General features: G+C 65.7%; 2 protein-coding genes across 2 annotated transcripts; one reads left to right on the top strand and one right to left on the bottom strand.

Annotated features, from left to right (window-relative positions):
* Positions 1 to 5,154: 5,154 nt before the first annotated feature.
* Positions 5,155 to 11,581, bottom strand: FOXH1 (forkhead box H1). Its single transcript, XM_054060667.1, is given in 4 exon segments — positions 5,155 to 5,814; positions 7,163 to 7,231; positions 7,233 to 7,268; positions 11,405 to 11,581. Coding segments are annotated over 4 exon segments (942 nt in total).
* A 1,870-nt stretch (positions 11,582 to 13,451) lies between these two features.
* On the top strand, positions 13,452 to 15,712 carry TMEM276 (transmembrane protein 276). Its single transcript, XM_054059787.1, has 3 exons — positions 13,452 to 13,568; positions 13,674 to 13,784; positions 15,091 to 15,712. The coding sequence occupies exons 2-3, from the start codon at positions 13,710 to 13,712 to the stop codon at positions 15,574 to 15,576; spliced, it is 561 nt and encodes a 186-aa protein (XP_053915762.1). The 5' UTR covers positions 13,452 to 13,568; positions 13,674 to 13,709; the 3' UTR covers positions 15,577 to 15,712.
* Positions 15,713 to 18,299: the final 2,587 nt, after the last annotated feature.

The raw sequence follows: 18,299 nt of genomic DNA, 5'->3' as shown, positions 1-18,299 counted from the left end.
CCGCCATAGCAACGGACCACACTTCCGGTTTATACCGGAAGTGGGTGGGAAGGCGAAGCGCTGTTAAAGAGATACGCTTCCAGGGACGGGCACACCCAAGATGGCGTCGAGGGGAGGGCGCTGGGGGCCACACTCAAGATGGCGGAGGGGAAATGAAGGGGCTGCACTGACGCCCTCTGTAGGGTGGAGGGGGAAACGCAGGGGAAGGGAATTGGGGGGGGGGGGCGGGGGGAGGGTCGGGGTCCCCTGGGCAGGGGGGTCAGTCGGGTAGGGGTCCCCCAGGAATTGGGGTCATTAGGGTTGAGGTACACAAGTCATTGGGGTCATTGAGGTCATTGGGGTCATTGGTGCCATTGAGGTCGGGGTCCCCCCAGGAATTGGGGTTACTGGGGTTGGGGTCCCCACGGCAGCAGGATTCCCTAGGATTAGGGTCCCCCAGGTACTGGGGTCACTAGGGTCACTGGGGGTGCTCCTCAGCCCCTCCCCCCCAATGTCCCCAAGCCCAGGGGTGACCCAGACACACCCCCCCCCCCCCCGATGTCCCCAAGGCTGGAGATTGTCCCAAATTCCCCCCTCCCTGTCCCCATGGCCACGCCCCCTGCCCAGGTCCTACCCTTCGCCCCGTGACCACGCCCCCAGTCATTGGCCACGCCCTCCTGTCATGTGATCACGCCCCTTTGCGCCCAAGCCACGCCCTCACTCTATAACCACGCCCCCTTTCTATTGACTCGCCCCCTATACCGGGGCCACGCCTCTCCACGCTACCTTTATTTCCGTGGTCACGCCCCCTCTACTTAACCACGCCCTCTCATCTACGCAATTGATGTTGTGGCCACACCCCTCCACGTGCTGCCTTTCATCCCGTGACCGCGCCCCCTCCGTGTAGTGTTGAGTTTCCTGGTCACGCCCCCTTCGCGCGTGGCCACGCCCCCTGATCCCCGCGGGCAGCGACACGGAGGCGCCGGGCGTTATCGGGACCCCCGGGGAGGGGCGGAGCTCGGCCGCCAGTGCTCCCAGTAGTCACCCCAGTGCTCCCAGTGACCCCCAGTGCTCCCAGTATCCTTGTACCCCATTGCACCCAGTGCTCCCAGTGCCATCCAGTACTCCCAGTACCCCTGTACCCCATTGCACCCAGCGTCCCCAGTATTCTCAGTGCCCCTAAGTGCCCCCAGCACCCCGTGTCCCATTGTACCCAGTATCCCCAGCACCCTCAGTGTTTCCCCTATCCCAGTATCCCAGTACTTCCAGTGCTCCCAGTACCCCTGTACCCCATTGCATCCAGTGCCCCCAGCACCTCCTGCACCCCCAGTGCCCTTGGAATCACCCCAGTGCCCCCAGTGCTCCCAGTCCCGCCTTACCTCATTGCACCCAGCACTCCCAGTATCACCTGCACCCCCAGTGCTCCCACCGCCCCCAGTACTCCCAGTGCTTTCCAGTGCTCCCAGTACCCCAGTGTTTCCAGTTCCCCCTCAGTGCTCCCAGTATGCCCATTGCCCCCAGCAACCCCAGAGCTCCCAGTGCCCCCAGTACACCTGTACCCCATAGCACCCAACAACCCCAGAGCTCCCAGTGCCCCCAGTACACCTGTACCCCATAGCACCCAGTGCCCCCAGTACTCCATTGCACCCAGTACCCCAGCAACCCCAGTGTTCCCAGTACCCCTACCCCACTGCACCCAGTGCTCCCCAGTGCTCCCAGTATTCCACTGCACCCAATACCCTAGCAACCCGTGTTCCCAGTACCCCTGTACCCCATTGCACCCAGTGCTCCCTGTACCCCTGTACCCCATTGCACCCAGTGCTCCCAGTACTTCATTGCACCCAGTATCCCATTGCACCCAGTGCTCCCAGTACCCCATTGCACCCAATCCTCCCAGTGCTCCCCAGTGCTCCCAGTACTCCATTGCACCCAGTGCTCCCCAGTGCTCCCAGTATTCCACTGCACCCAGTACCCTAGCAACCCAAGTGTTCCCAGTACCCCTGTACCCCTTTGCTCCCAATGCTCCCAGTACTCCATTGCACCCAGTACCCCATTGCTTCCAATGCTCCCAGTGCTCCCATTACCCCATTGCACCCAGTACCCTAGCAACCCCAGTGTTCCCAGTACCCCTGTACCCCATTGCACCCAATGCTCCCAGTGCTCCCCAGTGCTCCCAGTACTCCCCAGTGCTCCCAGTACTCCATTGTATCCATTGCACCCAGTACCCCAGCAGCCCCAGTGTTCCCAGTACCCCCAGTGCCCCTGTGACGCCACTGACCCCAGTATTCCCAGTGCTCCCAGTGCCCCGTACCCCATTCCACCCACTGCACCCAGTACCTTAGCAACCCCAGTGCCCTCAGTATTCCCAGTGCCTTTGTACCCCATTGCACCCAGTACCCCCAGCACCTCCAGTACCCCCAGTGCTCCCAGTGCCCCCAGTGCTCCCAGTACCCCTGTACTCCATTGCACCCAGTATCCCAGTAGCCCCGGTGTTCCCAGTACCCCATTCCACCCAGTGCCCCCAGTGCTTCCAGTACCCCTGTACCCCATTGCACCCAGTGCCCCCAGTGCTTCCAGGACCCCTGTACCCCATTGCACCCAGTATCCCAGCAGCCCCAGTGTTCCCAGTACCCCATTCCACCCATTGCCCCCAGTACCCCTCTACCCCATCACACCCAGTACCCCATCACACCCTCCCCAGTGTCCCCAGTGCTCCCAGTCCCCAAGTGCTCCCAGCCTCCCATTGCCCCCCCCATCCTTCCATTGCCCCTTCACCCCCCATTATCCCCCTCACAATGTCTCACTCCCCCCCCATTATTCCCCCCCTCATTATCCCCCCCCACCCCAGTACCCCCCTCCCAGTATCTCCCCTTCCTCCCAGTCCCGGTGTCGCCGCCCTTTGTTGTGCAAAGGACCCGGGGCGCCGGCGGGGGGCGGGGTGGGAATGGGAATGGGAATGGAGGGGGGAGGAAAGGGGGGGGGGGGGCAGGGATGGGGGGAGGGAGAAAGGGGGGGTGCAGGGTGGACAGGGAGGGGGGGTGCGGAGACGTGAGTGCAGGGGTGTGGGTCCGGGGTGGGGTTTTGGGGTGCAGGGGGGGTGCAGGAGTGTGGGGGAGGGATGGGGTGCAAGGATGGGGGTGCAAGGGGGGAGGTGGGGGTGAGGGCAGGGAGAGAGATGCAGAGATGGGGGTGCAAGGATGTGGGTCCAGGATGGGGTTTTGGGGTGCATGGGGGTGGACAGGAGTGGGGGGGAGGGATGGGGTGCAAGGATGAGGGTGCAAGGGGAGGGGTGGGAGTGAGGGCAGGGAGGGGGATGCAGAGATGGGGTGCAAGGATGTGGGTCCAGAGTGGGGTTTTGGGGTGCAGGGTGGTACAGGAGTGGGAGGGAGGGATGGGGTGCAAGGATGAGGGTGCAAGGATGGGGGGGTGCTGTGCAGGGATGTGGGTCCGGAGGGGGTTTTGGGGTGCAGGGGTGGAGAAAAGGGATGAGGTGCAGGATGGGGGTGCAGGAGTGGGGGGGAGAGATGGGGTGCAAGGATGGAAGTGCAAGGGGGAGGGTGGGGGTGAGGGCAGGGAGGGGGATGCAGAGATGGGGTGCAAGGATGTGGGTCCAGGATGGGGTTTTGGGGTGCATCGAGGTGCAGAAATGGGGTTCAGGGATGTGGGTCCAGGGTGGGGTTTTGGGGTGCAGGGATGGGGGCAGGGATGGGAGGCAGGGATGAGGGGGTACAGGGGGTGCAGAGATGGGGGTACAGGGGGTGCAGAGAGGGGAGGCAGATGTTGGGGGGGTGCAATGAAGTACCCCCAGGGGCACTGGGGGTACTGGGAGAACTGGGAACATTGAGATCAGTGGGGGAACAGTGGCACTGGGAGCAAAGGGGTTGCTGGGGACACTGGGTGCAATGGGGTACAGGGGCACTGGAGGTACTGGGAGCACTGGGAACATTGAGGTCAGTGGGGGAACAGTGGCACTGGGAGCAAAGGGGTTGCTGGGGACAGTGGGTGCAATGATGTACAGGGGCACTGGGAGTACTGGGAGCACTGGGAACATTGAGGTCAGTGGGGGAACAGGGACACTGGGGGTACTGGGAGCACTGGGAACATTGAGGTCAGTGGGGGAACAGGGGTACTGGGAACACTGGAGGTGCTGAGTGCAATGATGTACAGGGGCACTGGGAGTACTGGGAGCACTGGGAACATTGAGGTCAGTGGGGGAACAGGGGCACTGGGGGTACTGGGAGCACTGGGAACATTGAGGTCAGTGGGGGAACAGGACCTGGGGACACTGGGTGAAATGGGGTACTGGGAGCACAGGGGGCACTGGGATGGGGGTTGGGGGGTGCCGTGTAGTGTGGGTTCACCCCTCCCTGTCCCCCCCTCCCAGTGACACCGACACCCCCCTCAGTGTCACCATCTGCTCTTTATTGGGTCCCATTTTGGATGGGGGGGGGGAGGTGGGGGGTGACAAGGACAGTGTGCGCAGTGGCGGGGACACAGACAGTGGGGGTGCAGGGGTCACTTCTGGGTACAGGGGGGGTTCAAGTGGGTGCTTTGGGGGGGGTCTCAATGGGTCCTGGGGAGTCTCAATGGGTGCAGTGGTGTCCCAGTGGGTCTGGGGGGGTCTGAATGTGTGCAGGGGGGGGTCCCAATGGAGGGGGAGGGGTCTGAATGTGTGCAGGTGGGGGTCCCAGTGGGGGCAAGAGGGGGTCCCAACGGGTGCAGGGGGGTCCCAATGGGTCTGAGGGGGTCCCAATAGAGGGCAAGGGGGGGTCCCAATGGGTGCAGGGTGGTCCAAATGGGTCTGAGGGGGGTCCCAATGGGTCCTGGGGGGGTCTCAATGGGTGCAGGGGGGGTCTGAATGTGTGCGGGGGGGGGGGGGTCCCAGTGGGGGCAGGGGGGTCCTAATAGGGGCAAGGGGGGGGTCCCAATGTGTGCAGCGGGGTCCCAATGGGTCCGAGGGGGGTCCCAATGGAGGGCAAGGGGGGATCCCAATGGGTGCAGGGGTGTCGCAATGGGTCCGAGGGGGGGTCTGAATCTGTGCCGGGGGGTCCCAATGGGTCCGAGGGGGGGTCTGAATGTGTGCAGGGGGGTCCCAATGGGTGCGGAGGGGCCCGAATGTTGCAGGAGGAGGTTCAGGGGGGTGTGTGTTTGCCCCCCATTTTTGGGGGGTGGGTGCTACCCGTGCAGTGCGGGGTTCACAGTGTCCCCGGGGTGACTGAGCCAGACATCGAAGATGCTTTTGTTGGGGGGCATCGCCTGTGCCCCCCCTTCCTCAGATTTGGGGTCTGAGGGGACGCCGAGGGGTTTTGGGGGGCTGGGGGGCAGCACCCCCCACCTCAAGGAGAGGAAGGGGGTGCCACAAGGGGGGGCCACAGCGTTGGGGGCCACCGAGGTGCTGTAGGAGGTGGGGAGCTGCCCCCAATTTGGGAGGTGGGGCATCGCGTGGGGACCCCCCTTAGGGTCAGACCCCCCCACTGCTTTCCCACAAGGAGGTGGGGGCACCCAGAGGGGAAAAAGGGGTGCAGCCTCCCAAAATGAAGCGGAAGGGTGTTGCCCCCCCTCTATTTGGGGGGTTCCCTCCCCCTCAGGGAATTCTCTGAGCAAAGAAGCGATGGAGAAGGTGGAAGGGGGGGGTTTGGGGGGGTCGAGGGGGGGTGTTGGGGGATAAGGGTGGCCTTGGAGGATGAAGGGGGTCAAGTCACGGGCAAAAGTTGGGGCGCCCCCACCCCGCGCCACCGCTGTGTTCTGGAGGCGCAGAGCGGCGGGGGGGATGCGGCTCACGTCCACCGTCCAGTAATTGCCTTTGGCCTTGGGCCGGGAGGGGTCCTTCAGCACCTGGGGGGGTGGGGGGCAAAGTGAGGAGAGACCCCCCACTGCACCCCAGGACCCCCCACTGCACCCCAAGACCCCCAATGGCTGCACCCCAAGACCCCCAATGGCTGCACCCCAGGACCCCCCCACTGCACCCCAAGACCCCCAATGGCTGCACCCCAGGACCCCCAATGGCTGCACCCCAGGACCCCCCCACTGCACCCCAGGACCCCCCACATTGCACCCTAGACCCTCCAATGGCTGCACCCCAGGACCCCCCCACTGCACCCCAGACCCCCCAAAAGCTGCACCCCAGGAACCCCCACTGCACCCCAGGACTCCCCCCCCCACTGTGCCCCAGACCCCCCAATGGCTGCACCCCAGGACCCCACCCCTACTGCAAACCAGCCCCCCAGTGGCTGCACCCCAGGACCCCCCCACTGCGTCCCAGGATCCCCCCACTGCACCCCAGGACCCCCAATGGCTGCACCCCAGGATCCCCCCACTGCACCCCAGGACCCCCAATGGCTGCACCCCAGGACCCCCACACACTGCACCCTAGACCCCCCAATGGCTGCACCCCAGGATCCCCAATGGCTGCACCCCAGGACCCCCACACTGCACCCCAGGACCCCCTTGGACTCCCTCTGTGCCCCCCACCCTATGCCCCCCTCCTCTCAAGGATGCGCCCCCCCCCCCCCAGTGCACCCCAGTCCCACCCCACCGCCCCTCCTAGTGCGTCCCCATCCCAAGGATCCCCCTCCAGTGCCCCCCCACCCCAGGGACCCCCCCTCCATGTACCCCCCAGTCCCACCCTATGGACCCCCCTCAGTGCACCCCTACCCCATGGGCCCCCCCCATTATCCCCACCCCAGGGACTCCCCCAAGCCCCCCTGTACCCTCTCACATCTCTCACCCCATGGACACCCCCTTCACCCCCCCAGTGACCCCCAGTCCCACCCTATGGACCCTCCCAGTGCCCACTCCACCCCATAGACCCCCCAGTGCCCCCCTACCCCAGGGACCCCCCCATGCCCCCTTGTACCCTCTCACATCCCCCGTCCCATGGACACCCCCTCCACCCCCCCAGTGCCCCCCAGTCCCACCCTATGGACCCTCCCAGTGCCCCCCAGTCCCACCATATAGACCCTCCCAGTGCCCCCCAGTCCCACCCTATGGACCCTCCCAGTGTCCCCCAGTCCCAACCTATGGACCCCCCCAGTGCCCCCTCCACCCCATAGACTCCCCCCCAGTGCCCCCCCACCCCATGACCCCCCCCAGTGTGTTTCCCACCCCATGTCCCTTTCCAGTGCCCCCCAGTCCCAGCCCAAGGACCCTCCCAGTGCCCCCCAGTGCCTCCCAGTGTCCCCACCTTGGCGAAGCAGGGGTTGGAGGAGAGGTTGTGGCGCACGGAGTCCTTCCAGCCCTGGTACCCCCCCCCCGAAGAACGGGAACAGCGCCCGGATCCGCTGCAGGATCTGTGGATGTGGGGTGGGCTCCCAGTGCTCCCAGTACAACCCAGTACCCGGCCACAGCTCCCCAGGGCTCCCACTGCAGCCCCAGCCCTACATCTCAGTACTCCCAGTATAGTCCAGTGCTCCCAGTACAGCCCCAGCCCCATATCCCAGTGCTCCCAGTACAGCCCAGTGCTCCCAGTACAGCCCAGTCCCACATCCCAGCGCTCCCGGTACAGCCCAGTGCTCTGGCACAGCTCCCCAGTGCTCCCAGTACAGCCTAGCTCCACATCCCAGTGCTCCCAGTACAACCAGTACAGCCAAGTGCCCTGCCACAGCTCCCCAGTGCTCCCAGTAGAGTCCTAGCCCCACATCCCAGTGCTCCCAGTACAGCCCAGTACCCTGGCACAGCTTCCCAGTGCTCCCAGTACAGCCCAGTGCAGCCCCAGTACAGCTTAGTGCAGCCCGGTGCCCTGCCATGACTCCCCAGTGCTCCCAGCAGAGCCCCAGCACCTCATCCCAGTGCTCCCAGTACAGTCCAATGTCCAGTCACAGCTTCCCAGTGTTCCAGAGTGCTCCCAGTACAGCCTAGCCCCACATCCCAGTGCTCCCAGTACAACCAGTACAGCCAAGTGCCCTGCCACAGCTCCCAAGTGCTCCCGGTACAGCCTCAGCCCCACATCCCAGTGCTCCCAGTACATCCCAGCACTCCCAGTACAACCCAGTGCCCTGCCACAGCTCCCCAGTGCTCCCAGTAGAGCCTTAGCCCCACATCCCAGTGCTCCCAGTACAGCCCAACGCAGCCCCAGTACAGCTTAGTGCAGCCCAGTGCCCTGCCATTGACTCCCCAGTGCTCCCAGTAGAGCCCCAGCACCTCATCCCAGTGCTCCCAGTACAACCCAGTGCCCTGCCACAGCTCCCCAGTGCTCCCAGTAGAGCCTTAGCCCCACATCCCAGTGCTCCCAGTACAGCCCAACGCAGCCCCAGTACAGCTTAGTGCAGCCCAGTGCCCTGCCATTGACTCCCCAGTGCTCCCAGTAGAGCCCCAGCACCTCATCCCAGTGCTCCCAGTACAGTCCAACGTCCAGTCACAGCTCCCCAGTGCTCCCAGTAGAGCCTAGCTCCACATCCCAGTGCTCCCAGTACAACCAGTACAGCCAAGTGCCCTGCCACAGCTCCCCAGTGCAACCAGTACAGCCCTAGCCCCATATCCCAGTACTCCCAGTACAGCCCAGTGCCCTGCCACAGCTCCCCAGTGCTCCCAGTACAGCCCCACCCCACATCCCAGTGCTCCCAGTCCATCCCAGCCTCCATCCCAGTGCTCCCAGCTCCCCATCTCAGTGCTCCCAGTCCATCCCAGATTCATATCCCAGTGCTCCCAGTCCATCCCAGCCCCCCATCCCAGTGCTCCCAGTCCATCCCAGCCCCCCATCCCAGTGCTCCCAGTTCATCCCAGCCCTCATCCCAGTGCTCCCAGTCCATCCCAGCCCCCCATCCCAGTGCTTCCCCCGGGGGATCCGGATGCCCCGGGTCCCCCCTCCCCCTCCCGGGTCCCCTCCGGGGGTGGGGGATGGGGATGGGGGGGGGAGGGGCGGTGGCGACAAGGCGACAACGGCGATAGTGGCGACAGCCGCCAACAACCCCCCCTTCCCCCCGGCGCCACCCCCCGCGGGGACCCGGCGGGACACTGCATGCGACCTCCCTCTGTCCCCAGTGCCCCCCAGTCCCCTCCAGTATCCCCCTGTGCTTCCCAGTGTGCCCCCCCCGTGCCACCCAGTGACCCCCCAGTGTCCCCCAGTGCCCCCAATGTCCCCAACCCCCCAGTGCCCCCCTTATTCCCCAGTGTCCCCTTGTGCCTCCCAGTGTCCCCAGTGCCCCCCTTCTGCCTCCCAGTATCTCCCAGTGTCCCCCTGACTCCCCCACGTGCCCCCAGTGTCCCGTGTCGCCCTGTGCCTCCCAGTGTCCCCCAGTGTCCCCCTCACCCCGCAATGTCCCTTGTGGTCCCCTGACCCCCCTGTGCCCCCAGTGTGCCCAGTGCCTCCCAGTGTCCCATGTCCCCAGTGTCCCCTTGAACCCCACTGTGCCCCCGGTGCCCACCAGTGTCCCCTCCATGCCCCAGTGTACCCCAGTGTCCCATGTCCCCGGTGCCCCCCAGTGTCCCCCTGACCCCCCCCGTGCCCCCAGTGTCCCCCACTGTGCCCTCAGTGTCCCCTTGAACCTCCCCATGCCCCCAAGGTCCCCCCAGTACCCTTCCCAGTGCCCCCCCAGATCCCCAGTGTCCCCAGTGCTCTGTGTCCCCAGTGTCCCCTTGTGCCTCCCAGTATCCCCAGTGTCCCCTCCGTGCCCCAGTGTCCCATGTCCCCTGTGCCCCCCAGTGTCCCCCTGAGCCCCCAGTGTCCCCCGTGCCCCCCCAGACGCCCAGTGTCCCCAGTGCCCCCCCCCCGCCGAGTCCCCCTTGACCCCTATATGCCCCCCTTGACCCTGACCCCATGACCCTCTCTGTGACCCCCTTGACCCCTGTGCCCCCCCTCCCGGGGCAAGAGGTGTCCCCAAACCCCTCTGACCCCCTCCAGGGGCAGGAGGCGACTCCCTCACCCCCCCCCCCCAATCCCCCCATTGTGCCCCCCCCAACCCCGACCTCCCCACCAGCCCCAGGCAGGATCCTGCCCCCCCAAAAAATCCCCTCTTTGCCCCCACCAGGGCTTGATCCCCCCCCCCAAATCCCCTGTTTGTCCCCCCCCAGGACTTGATCCCCCCCTCAAAACCCCCCTTTGCCCCCCCAGGGCTGGATCCCCCCCCGAAATCCCCTCTTTGTTTCCCCCCCCCCCCCGCCCAGGGCTGGATCCCCCCCCCAAATCCCCCCTTTGCCCCCCCAGGGCTGGATCCCTCCCCCAAATCCCCCCTTTGCCCCCCCAGGGCTGGATTCCCCCCCCCCAAATCCCCCCTTTGTCACCCCCCTCGGACTGGATCCCCCCCGCCAAAATCCCCCCTTTCCCCCCCCCGGGGGCTCCGGTTCCTCCAGTTCCTGCCCCCCCCACACCCGATGCTTCTCAGCCCCGACGAGGCGGACGGGCGGAGGGACCCAGGGGAGCCCCGGGGGGGGGGGGGTGTGGACCAGGGCTGAATGGGGGGGGGCTGGAGTGGGGGTCAAGGTGTGAAGGGGGGGCGAGAATGAGCGACATGGGGGGTCCTGTGTCCCTTAGATGGGGAGGGGTCCCTTGTCTCATAAGGGGGGGGGGTCCCATATCCCATAGGTCCTGTAGGTGGGGGGTATCTCGGGGGGGTCTGGGGGGGGGTCCCAGTGTGCTGAAGGTGGTGGGGGGTGGTCTCAGGGGGTCCCGAAAGGGTCTCGTGGGGGTCCAGGGGGGGTCCCGGTGTTCGATATGTGGTGGTAGTGGGGGTCCCCAGAGGGTCCCAGGGGGGGTTCCAGCGTGTCCCAAGCGGGTCCCGAGGGGGTCTGGGGGGGTCCCGTAGTAGGGGGGTCCGGGGAGTCCCGTAAGCGGGGGGGAGTCCCGGGGGGGGGGGGGTTCGAGGGGGTCCAGGAGAGGTCGGGGGAGGGGGTCCCGTGTCCCGTAGATGCGGGGGGGGGTCTTGGGTGGTCTACGGGGGGGTCCTGGGGGGGTCCCGGTGTCCTATAGGTGTGGGGGGTGTCCCGTAGTAGGGGGACTCAGGGGGTCCCGTAGATAGGGGGGACCCCTGGGGGGTCCCGTAGATGGGGGGGGGGGGGGCGGGGCGGGGGGTCCCGAAGGGTTCCAGAGGGGGTCTGGGGGGGTCCCGGTGTCCTGTAGGTGGTGGGGGGGGTCACGTAGTAAGGGGGGGGGGTCCCGGGGGGTCCCGTGTCCCGTAGATGGAAGGGGGGTCTGGGGGGGGTCCCGTGTCCCGTAGGTGGTGAGGAGGTCCTGTAGTAGAGGTGGGGCAGAGGGGGTCCCGTGTCCGGTAGATGGGGGGGTCTGGGGGTGTCCCGGTGTCCCGTAGGTGATGGGGAGGTCCTGTAGTAGGGGGGGTCCCGAGGCGTCCCGGTGTCCCGTAGGTGATGGGGAGGTCCTGTAGTTGGGGGGTCCCGGGGCGTCCCGTGTCCCGCAGATGGGGGGAAAGAGGTGTCCCGGGGGTGGACCGGGATGGTCCCGGGGGGGTCCCGGAGGGGTCCCGGTGTCCGGTACCTGCGCGAGCTTGAGGCGGTGGCCGGGGGCGGCGCGGATGACGAGGGCGATGAGCGCCAGGTAGGAGTAGGGGGGTTTGGGGTGTCTGCGGTACCGGGGGGGGCGAGCCCGGGACCCCCGCCCCGAGCCCGGGACCGGCTCCGAGACTGAGGGGGGGGGCAGCGCGGGGGGGGCCATGGAGAGAGAGGAGAGAGAGTGGGAGAGAGTGGGAGAGACTGGGAGGGACTGGGAGGGGAGGGGAGGGGCGGGAGGAGGGGTGGGGAGGGGTGGGATGGGGTGGGGTGGGATGGGATGGGATGGGATGGAGATGGGGTGGGATGGAGATGGATGAGATGGAATGGAGGTGGAGATGGGATGGAGATGGAGGTGGAGTGGGATGGGATGGGATGGAGATGGAGATGGATGGGATGGAGGTGGATGAGATGGAATGGAGGTGGAGATGGGGATGGGTTAGGGGATTGGGATGGGATGAGATTGGGATGGAGATGGAGAAGGATGGGATGGAGATGGATGAGATTGAATGGAGGTGGAGATGGGATGGGGTGAGATGAGGTGGGATGGAGTTGAAGATGGAGATGGGATGGAATGGAGATGGATGGAATGGAGATGGAGGTGGAGGTGGGATGGGATGGGGTGGATATGGATGGGGATGGAGATGGATGAGATGGAGATGGGGATGGAGATGGATAGGATGGAGATGGATTAGATGGAATGGAGGTGGAGATGGGGATGGGATGGGATGGGATGGGATGGGATGGGATGGGATGGAATGGAGATGGATGGGGATGGAGATGGATCGAGATGGAGATGGAGATGGAGATGGAGATGGAGATGGAGGTAGAAATGGAGATGGAGGTGGAGGTGGGATGGGATGGGGATGGGGATGGATATGGATGGGGATGGAGATGGATGAGATGGAGATGGAGATGGATGGAGGTGGAGATGGGATGGAGGTGGAGATGGAGGTAGATGGATAGGATGGAGATGGATGAGATGGAATGGAGGTGGAGATGAGGATGGGATGGAATGGAGATGGATGGGGATGGAGTTGGGGAGATGGAGATGGGATAGAGATGGGGTGGGATCGAGATAGAGATGGGGATGGGATGCGATGGGATGGGATGGAGATGGAGATGGGATGAGATGAGATGGAGGTGGAATAGGGATGGGATGGAGATTGCCTGGAAGTTCCCCACGCTCAGCCTGTACACACACGCCTGGTGTCATGCACCCCTTTGCACCCCCTTTGCACTCCCTTTCCGTGACTGCACCACTCCATGCCTCCTCGCACCCCCACGCACCCCCTTTCCCCTCCCCACCCCCTGCACCCCATTCCGCCCATTTGCCCCCCCCAAGCACCCCCCAGACTTCCATCCAACCCCCCCCAGCGCCGCTGCCCATGGAGAGTTGTGGCCACGCCCACCGGCTCCGACCACGCCCACCGCACATCCCAGTCCTGGTCCCGCCCACCTCTCAATTTTCCTTTCCCATAGTCCTGCCCCACCAATGGCCACGCCCACCGCCCTGTCCCGGCCCCGCCCACCGCCCAGTCCTGCCCCGCCCACTTCTCTGCTCAGCTAATGGCCCCGCCCACCGCCCAGCCCTGACCACGCACCTTTACCTGGCAACTCCTGGCCCCTCCCCCTGCTCCACCCAAACAACAGCTCCGCCCACCTCCCGCTCATGGCTCCGCCCATCACTCAGCCCTTGTCCCGCCCACCTCATCGCCCAGCCAATGGCCACGCCCACCACTCAACCCAGCTCTGCTCCCTCCCACTTCTCAGCCTTGGCCCCGCCCACTCCCCCAGTCCTGTTCTGGCCCCGCCCCATTCACCCTCCCAGCCAATGCCCCCGCCCATTGCCCAGCCTTGGCCCCGCCCACCGTCCACAGCTCAAGCACTGACCCCGCCCACTTCTATTCCTGGCCCCTCCCACCGCCCCATCCAGTGGCCCCACCTCCCTCCCCGCTCAGCCGTAGCCCCGCCCCCGCTCACTCAATGCCTCACTCACCGCGCCTTGGCCACGCCTACCGCTCCGCCCCCGCCCCTCACGCCGCTCTAGCTCGCGTCTCTGTGGTCGCGCTCGGAGGCCGGAAGTGCCCGTCCTGGTAGCGGGCGGCACCGGGCTGGGGCGGGGGGGAGGCCCGGGCGGGAGCGGGAGTTGGGTAGGTACACCCGTCCCCCCTTGTCCGTCCCCCCCTCCTTCCTCCCTCCCTCTGTTGTCGTCCCCCCCCCATCCTCCGTCCTGACTGTCCCCGTTGTCCTCGCAGGGCACCGGAGGTCCCGATTCCGCGGTGCCGGTGCCCATGGGAGCCGCCCGTGGGTGCGGACAGGCGCTGCTCGGGGCCGTCTGCCTGTTCTGTGCCCTCCGCGCCCGGCAGGTCTGGGGGGGCGGGGGAGAAAGAAACGGCGGGGAACCGGGAGGGGAGGGGAGGCACCAGGACGGGGTACTGGCACTGGAATGGGGACACTGGGATGGGGGCACTGGGATGGGGGTAGTGGCACTGGAGTGGGGGCACTGGGGTGGAGGCACTGGCACTGGGATGGGGGCACTGGGATCAGGGCACTCAGATGGGGGCACTGGGGTGGGGGCACTGGGATGGGGGAACTGGCACCGGGATCAGGGCTCAGGGATAGGGACACTGGCACCAGGATGAGGGCACTGGCACTGGGACGGAGGCACTGGGATGTGGGTAGTGGCACTGGGATGGGGGCACTGGCACTGGGACGAAGGCACTGGCATGGGGACTCTGGGATGGGGGCACTGACACTGGGATCGGGGCGCTGGGATGGGGGCACTGGCACTGGGGTGGGGGCACTGGGATGGAGGCACTGGGATCGGGGCACTGGCACTGGGATGGAGGCACTGGGGTGAGGGCACTGGGATGGGGGTATTGGCACTGGGATGGGGGCACTGGCACTGGGATGGAGGCACTGGGGTGAGGGCACTGGGATGGGGGTATTGGCACTGGGATGGGGGCACTGGGGTGGGGGCACTGGCACCGGGATGGGGGCACACCAGGATGGGGGCAGTGGCATTGGGATGGGGACACTGGCACTGGGATGGGACTCTGGGATGGGGACACTGGCACCAGGATGGGGGCACTGGGACTGGGCCCCATCACATCCCATGTCACCCATCCCATCCCATCCCATCCTGTGTCACCCGTGCCACCCATCCCCTCTCACCCATCCCATCCGGTGTCACCCATCCCATCCTGCGACACTCGTGCCACCTGTCCCATCCCAACCTGTGTCACCCATCCTATCACATCCCATGTCACCCATCCCATGTCACCCATACCATCCCAACCTGTGTCACCCATCCTGCGTCACCCATCCCATCCCATGTCACCCATCCTGTGTCACCCATCCCATCCTGTGTCACCCATCCCATCCCACATCACCCATCCCATCCCATGTCACCCATCCCACGTCACCCATCCCATCCTGCGACACTCGTGCCACCTGTCCCATCCCAACCTGTGTCACCCATCCTATCACATCCCATGTCACCCATCCCACGTCACCCATCCCATCCCACGTCACCCATCCCACATCACTCATCCCATCCCATCCCACGTCACCCATCCCATCCCATGTCACCCATCCCACATCACCCATCCTGTGTCACCCATCCCACTCACCACGTCCCCCCCGCTGTCCCCCGTCCCCTCTGTCCCGCAGGTGACGGGCGGCCCGTCGGCCGGGTTCCTGCTGCAGGCGTTGGCGGCGGCGAGCGACGCTCTGGCTCCGCTGTGGCCCGCGGTGATGCCGGGAGAAGCCCCCGACCCCATTCCCGGCTCCTGGGTCTCGGCCATGCTTGGCCAACCCTTGGTGGCCTTTGGTTTCCACCACCTCAGCGGTGACCGAGCCACCGGCAACCTCCTCCTGGTGGTGGCCACTGTCTTGGCTCCCGTGGCCGCGGGGCTACCGGAGGAGGGTCGGCTGCTGGCCGCCCGCGCTGTCACCGTGCTCACGGCCACCAGCCTCCTCTCGCTGGCCGCGCTCACCGGCAACGGCGCCGGCGCCCTCGGGAGCCTCTTGGTGGGCGCCGGCAACCTCGGTGCCGGGTATCCGTGGGCGGTGGCAGCCGGAAACCTGGCACTGGAGAGAGGGCTGCGGGCGCAACTGCGCGGCACCGGGGGGCACCCGGGGCACTGGGACCAGTAAAGGAGTGGTGGGACCAACTGGGAGCACTGGGGTGGAGTAATGGGGTGAGGGGGCAGCGCAGCACCCGGAGCACTGGGACCAGTAAAGGAGTGGTGGGACCAACTGGGAGCACTGGGGGGAGGGGACAGCGCGGCACCCGGAGCACTGGGACCAGTAAAGGGATGTTGGGAGCAACTGGGAGCACTGGGGTGAGGGGACAGCGCAGCACCCAGAGCACTGGGACCAGTAAAGGAGTGTTGGGAGCAACTGGGAGCACTGGGGTGAGGGGACAGCGAGGCACCCGGAGCACTGGGACCAGTAAAGGAGTGTTGGGAGCAACTGGGAGCACTGGGGTGGAGTAATGGTGTGAGGGGACAGCGCAGCACCCGGAGCACTGGGACCAGTAAAGGAGTGGTGGGACCAACTGGGAGCACTGGGGTGAGGGGACAGAGCGGCACCCGGAGCACTGGGACCAGTAAAGGAGTTGTGGGAGCAACTGGGAGCACTGGGGTGGAGTAATGGGGTGAGGGAACAGCGCAGCACCCGGAGCACTGGGACAGGTAAAGGAGTGTTGGGACCAACTGGGAGCACTGGGGTGAGGGAACAGCGTGGCACCCAGAGCACTGGGACCAGTAAAGGAGTGGTGGAAGCAACTGGGAGCACTGGGGTGGAGTAATGGGGTGAGGGGACAGTGTGGCACCCGGAGCACTGGGACCAGAAAAGGAGTGTTGGGACCAACTGGGAGCACTGGGGTGGAGCACTGGGGTGAGGGGACAGTGAGGCACCTGGAGCACCGAGACCAGTAAAGGAGTGTTGGGAGCAACTGGGAGCACTGGGCTGAGGGGACAGCGGGGCACCCGGAGCACTGGGACCAGTAAAGAAGTGATGAGTCCACCAGTAACTGGTCATACTGAGGGCACTGGGACTGGGGTGAGGGGTCACTGGTCCCACTGGTGCTGAAGCACTGGGAGCAGTGGTCTTACTGGGGCACAGGGGTCACTGGTCACACTAGAGCTGGGACATCTGGGGTCACTGGTCACACTGGGACTGGGTACTGGGAGAACTGGGCACACTGGGGTGGACGCACTGGGGTGAGGGGACAGAGTGGTACCTGGAGCACTGGGACCAGTAAGGGATTGGTGGGATGTACTGGGGGCACTGGGACTGGTGTAGTGGGGTGAGTGGTAACACTGAGGGTGGGGCACTGGGGGCACTGGTCACACTGGTGCTGAGGCACTGGGGTCACTGGTCACACTGGGACTCAGGCACTGGGGTCACTGGTGCTGAAGCTCTGGGGGCACTGGTCAGACTGGGACTCAGGCACTGGTGACACTGGTGCTGAGACACTGGGGGCACTGGTCAGACTGGGACTCAGGCACTGGTGACACTGGTGCTGAGGCACTGGGGTCACTGGTCAGACTGGGACTGGGCGCACTGGGCAGACTGGGACTCGGGCACTGGTGCTGAGACACTGGGGCACTGGGGTCACTGGTCAGACTGGGAATCAGGCATTGGTGACGGTGGTGCTGAGGCACTGGGGGCACTGGTCAGACTGGGACTCAGGCACTGGTGACACTGGTGCTGAGGCACTGGGGGCACTGGTCACACTGGGGGACTGGGGTCACTGGGTATACTGGGACTTGGCTTTAGTGACATTGGTCTGTACTGGTCCATACTGGCCTGCACTGGGCATATTGGCTTGTACTGGTCCATACGGGTCTGTACTGGGCTGCATTAGTCCATACTTGTCCATACTGGTCTGTACTGGCCAGCACTGGTCCATACTGGCTTGTACTAGTCCATAGGGGTCCATACTGGCCCACACTGGTCCGTGCTGGCCTGCACTGGTCCATACTGGCCCACACTGGTCTGTATTGGCCTGTACTGGTCCATATGGATCTGTACTGGCTCATAGTGGTCTCATACAGGTTCGCACTGGTCCATACTGGGCTGCTGCCTCCCCGGCCCCGCCCCCCCATGCTCCCCCACCGCCCATTGGCTCTATAGCGCAGTGACGTCACCCAGGCCACGCCCTCCGACACACCCCCGACACCCGTTGGTTCCAGTGACGTCCCACCCACCGGAAGAGGCGGAGCGCACGGCCACGCCTACTTCGGCTTCAGCAACCACTCATTCACTCGCTCCGCGGTGACGTCACCCTGACACGCCCACTTCATGCTCTGAGTGTTCTGCCCCGCCCCTTAGTAGCTCCTCATTGCCCATTGGCTCCAGGCGTCGTTACGTCACCTAAGCCACGCCCCTACAACGCCAGCGTAGCTGCTTGCCCGAGTGGGCGTGGCCACACCGCATCCTCGCGCTCCCATTGGCTCGCGCGCTCCGGCCACGCCCCCCGCGCCCTCCGATTGGAGCCGCCGCCGCCGAGGGGGCTAAGATGGCGGCCAAGGCGGTGTCGCTGCTGCCGGGCGCGGAAACGGCCGCGTCCCCCAAGAACTGGCCGCGGGAGGGGCCCCACTCCCCTCGGCGCTCCTGGCCACGCCTCTTCCGGCTCTCCCGCCGCCCATTGGCTCTGCTTCACGGTGACGTCACTTCTGGCCCCGCCCACCTCGACAGCGTCAAAGCGCGCGGCCCCGCCCACTGTGCCTCCCGCACCGCTCATTGGCTCGCACCGCGCTGGCGTCACTCAGGCTCCGCCCACTCCATCAGCGCCTGAGGACGAGGCCCCTCTCAGTGTGAGCTCCTGACCCCGCCCCATAGGAGCTCCTCCTCCCCTCATTGGCTCCCAT

This window comes from Cuculus canorus, chromosome 2 (genome assembly GCF_017976375.1).
Source record: "Cuculus canorus isolate bCucCan1 chromosome 2, bCucCan1.pri, whole genome shotgun sequence".
NCBI lineage: Eukaryota > Metazoa > Chordata > Aves > Cuculiformes > Cuculidae > Cuculus > Cuculus canorus.
Note: the sequence above shows the minus strand (reverse complement) of the source record. Positions and strands in the feature narration are given on the sequence as shown.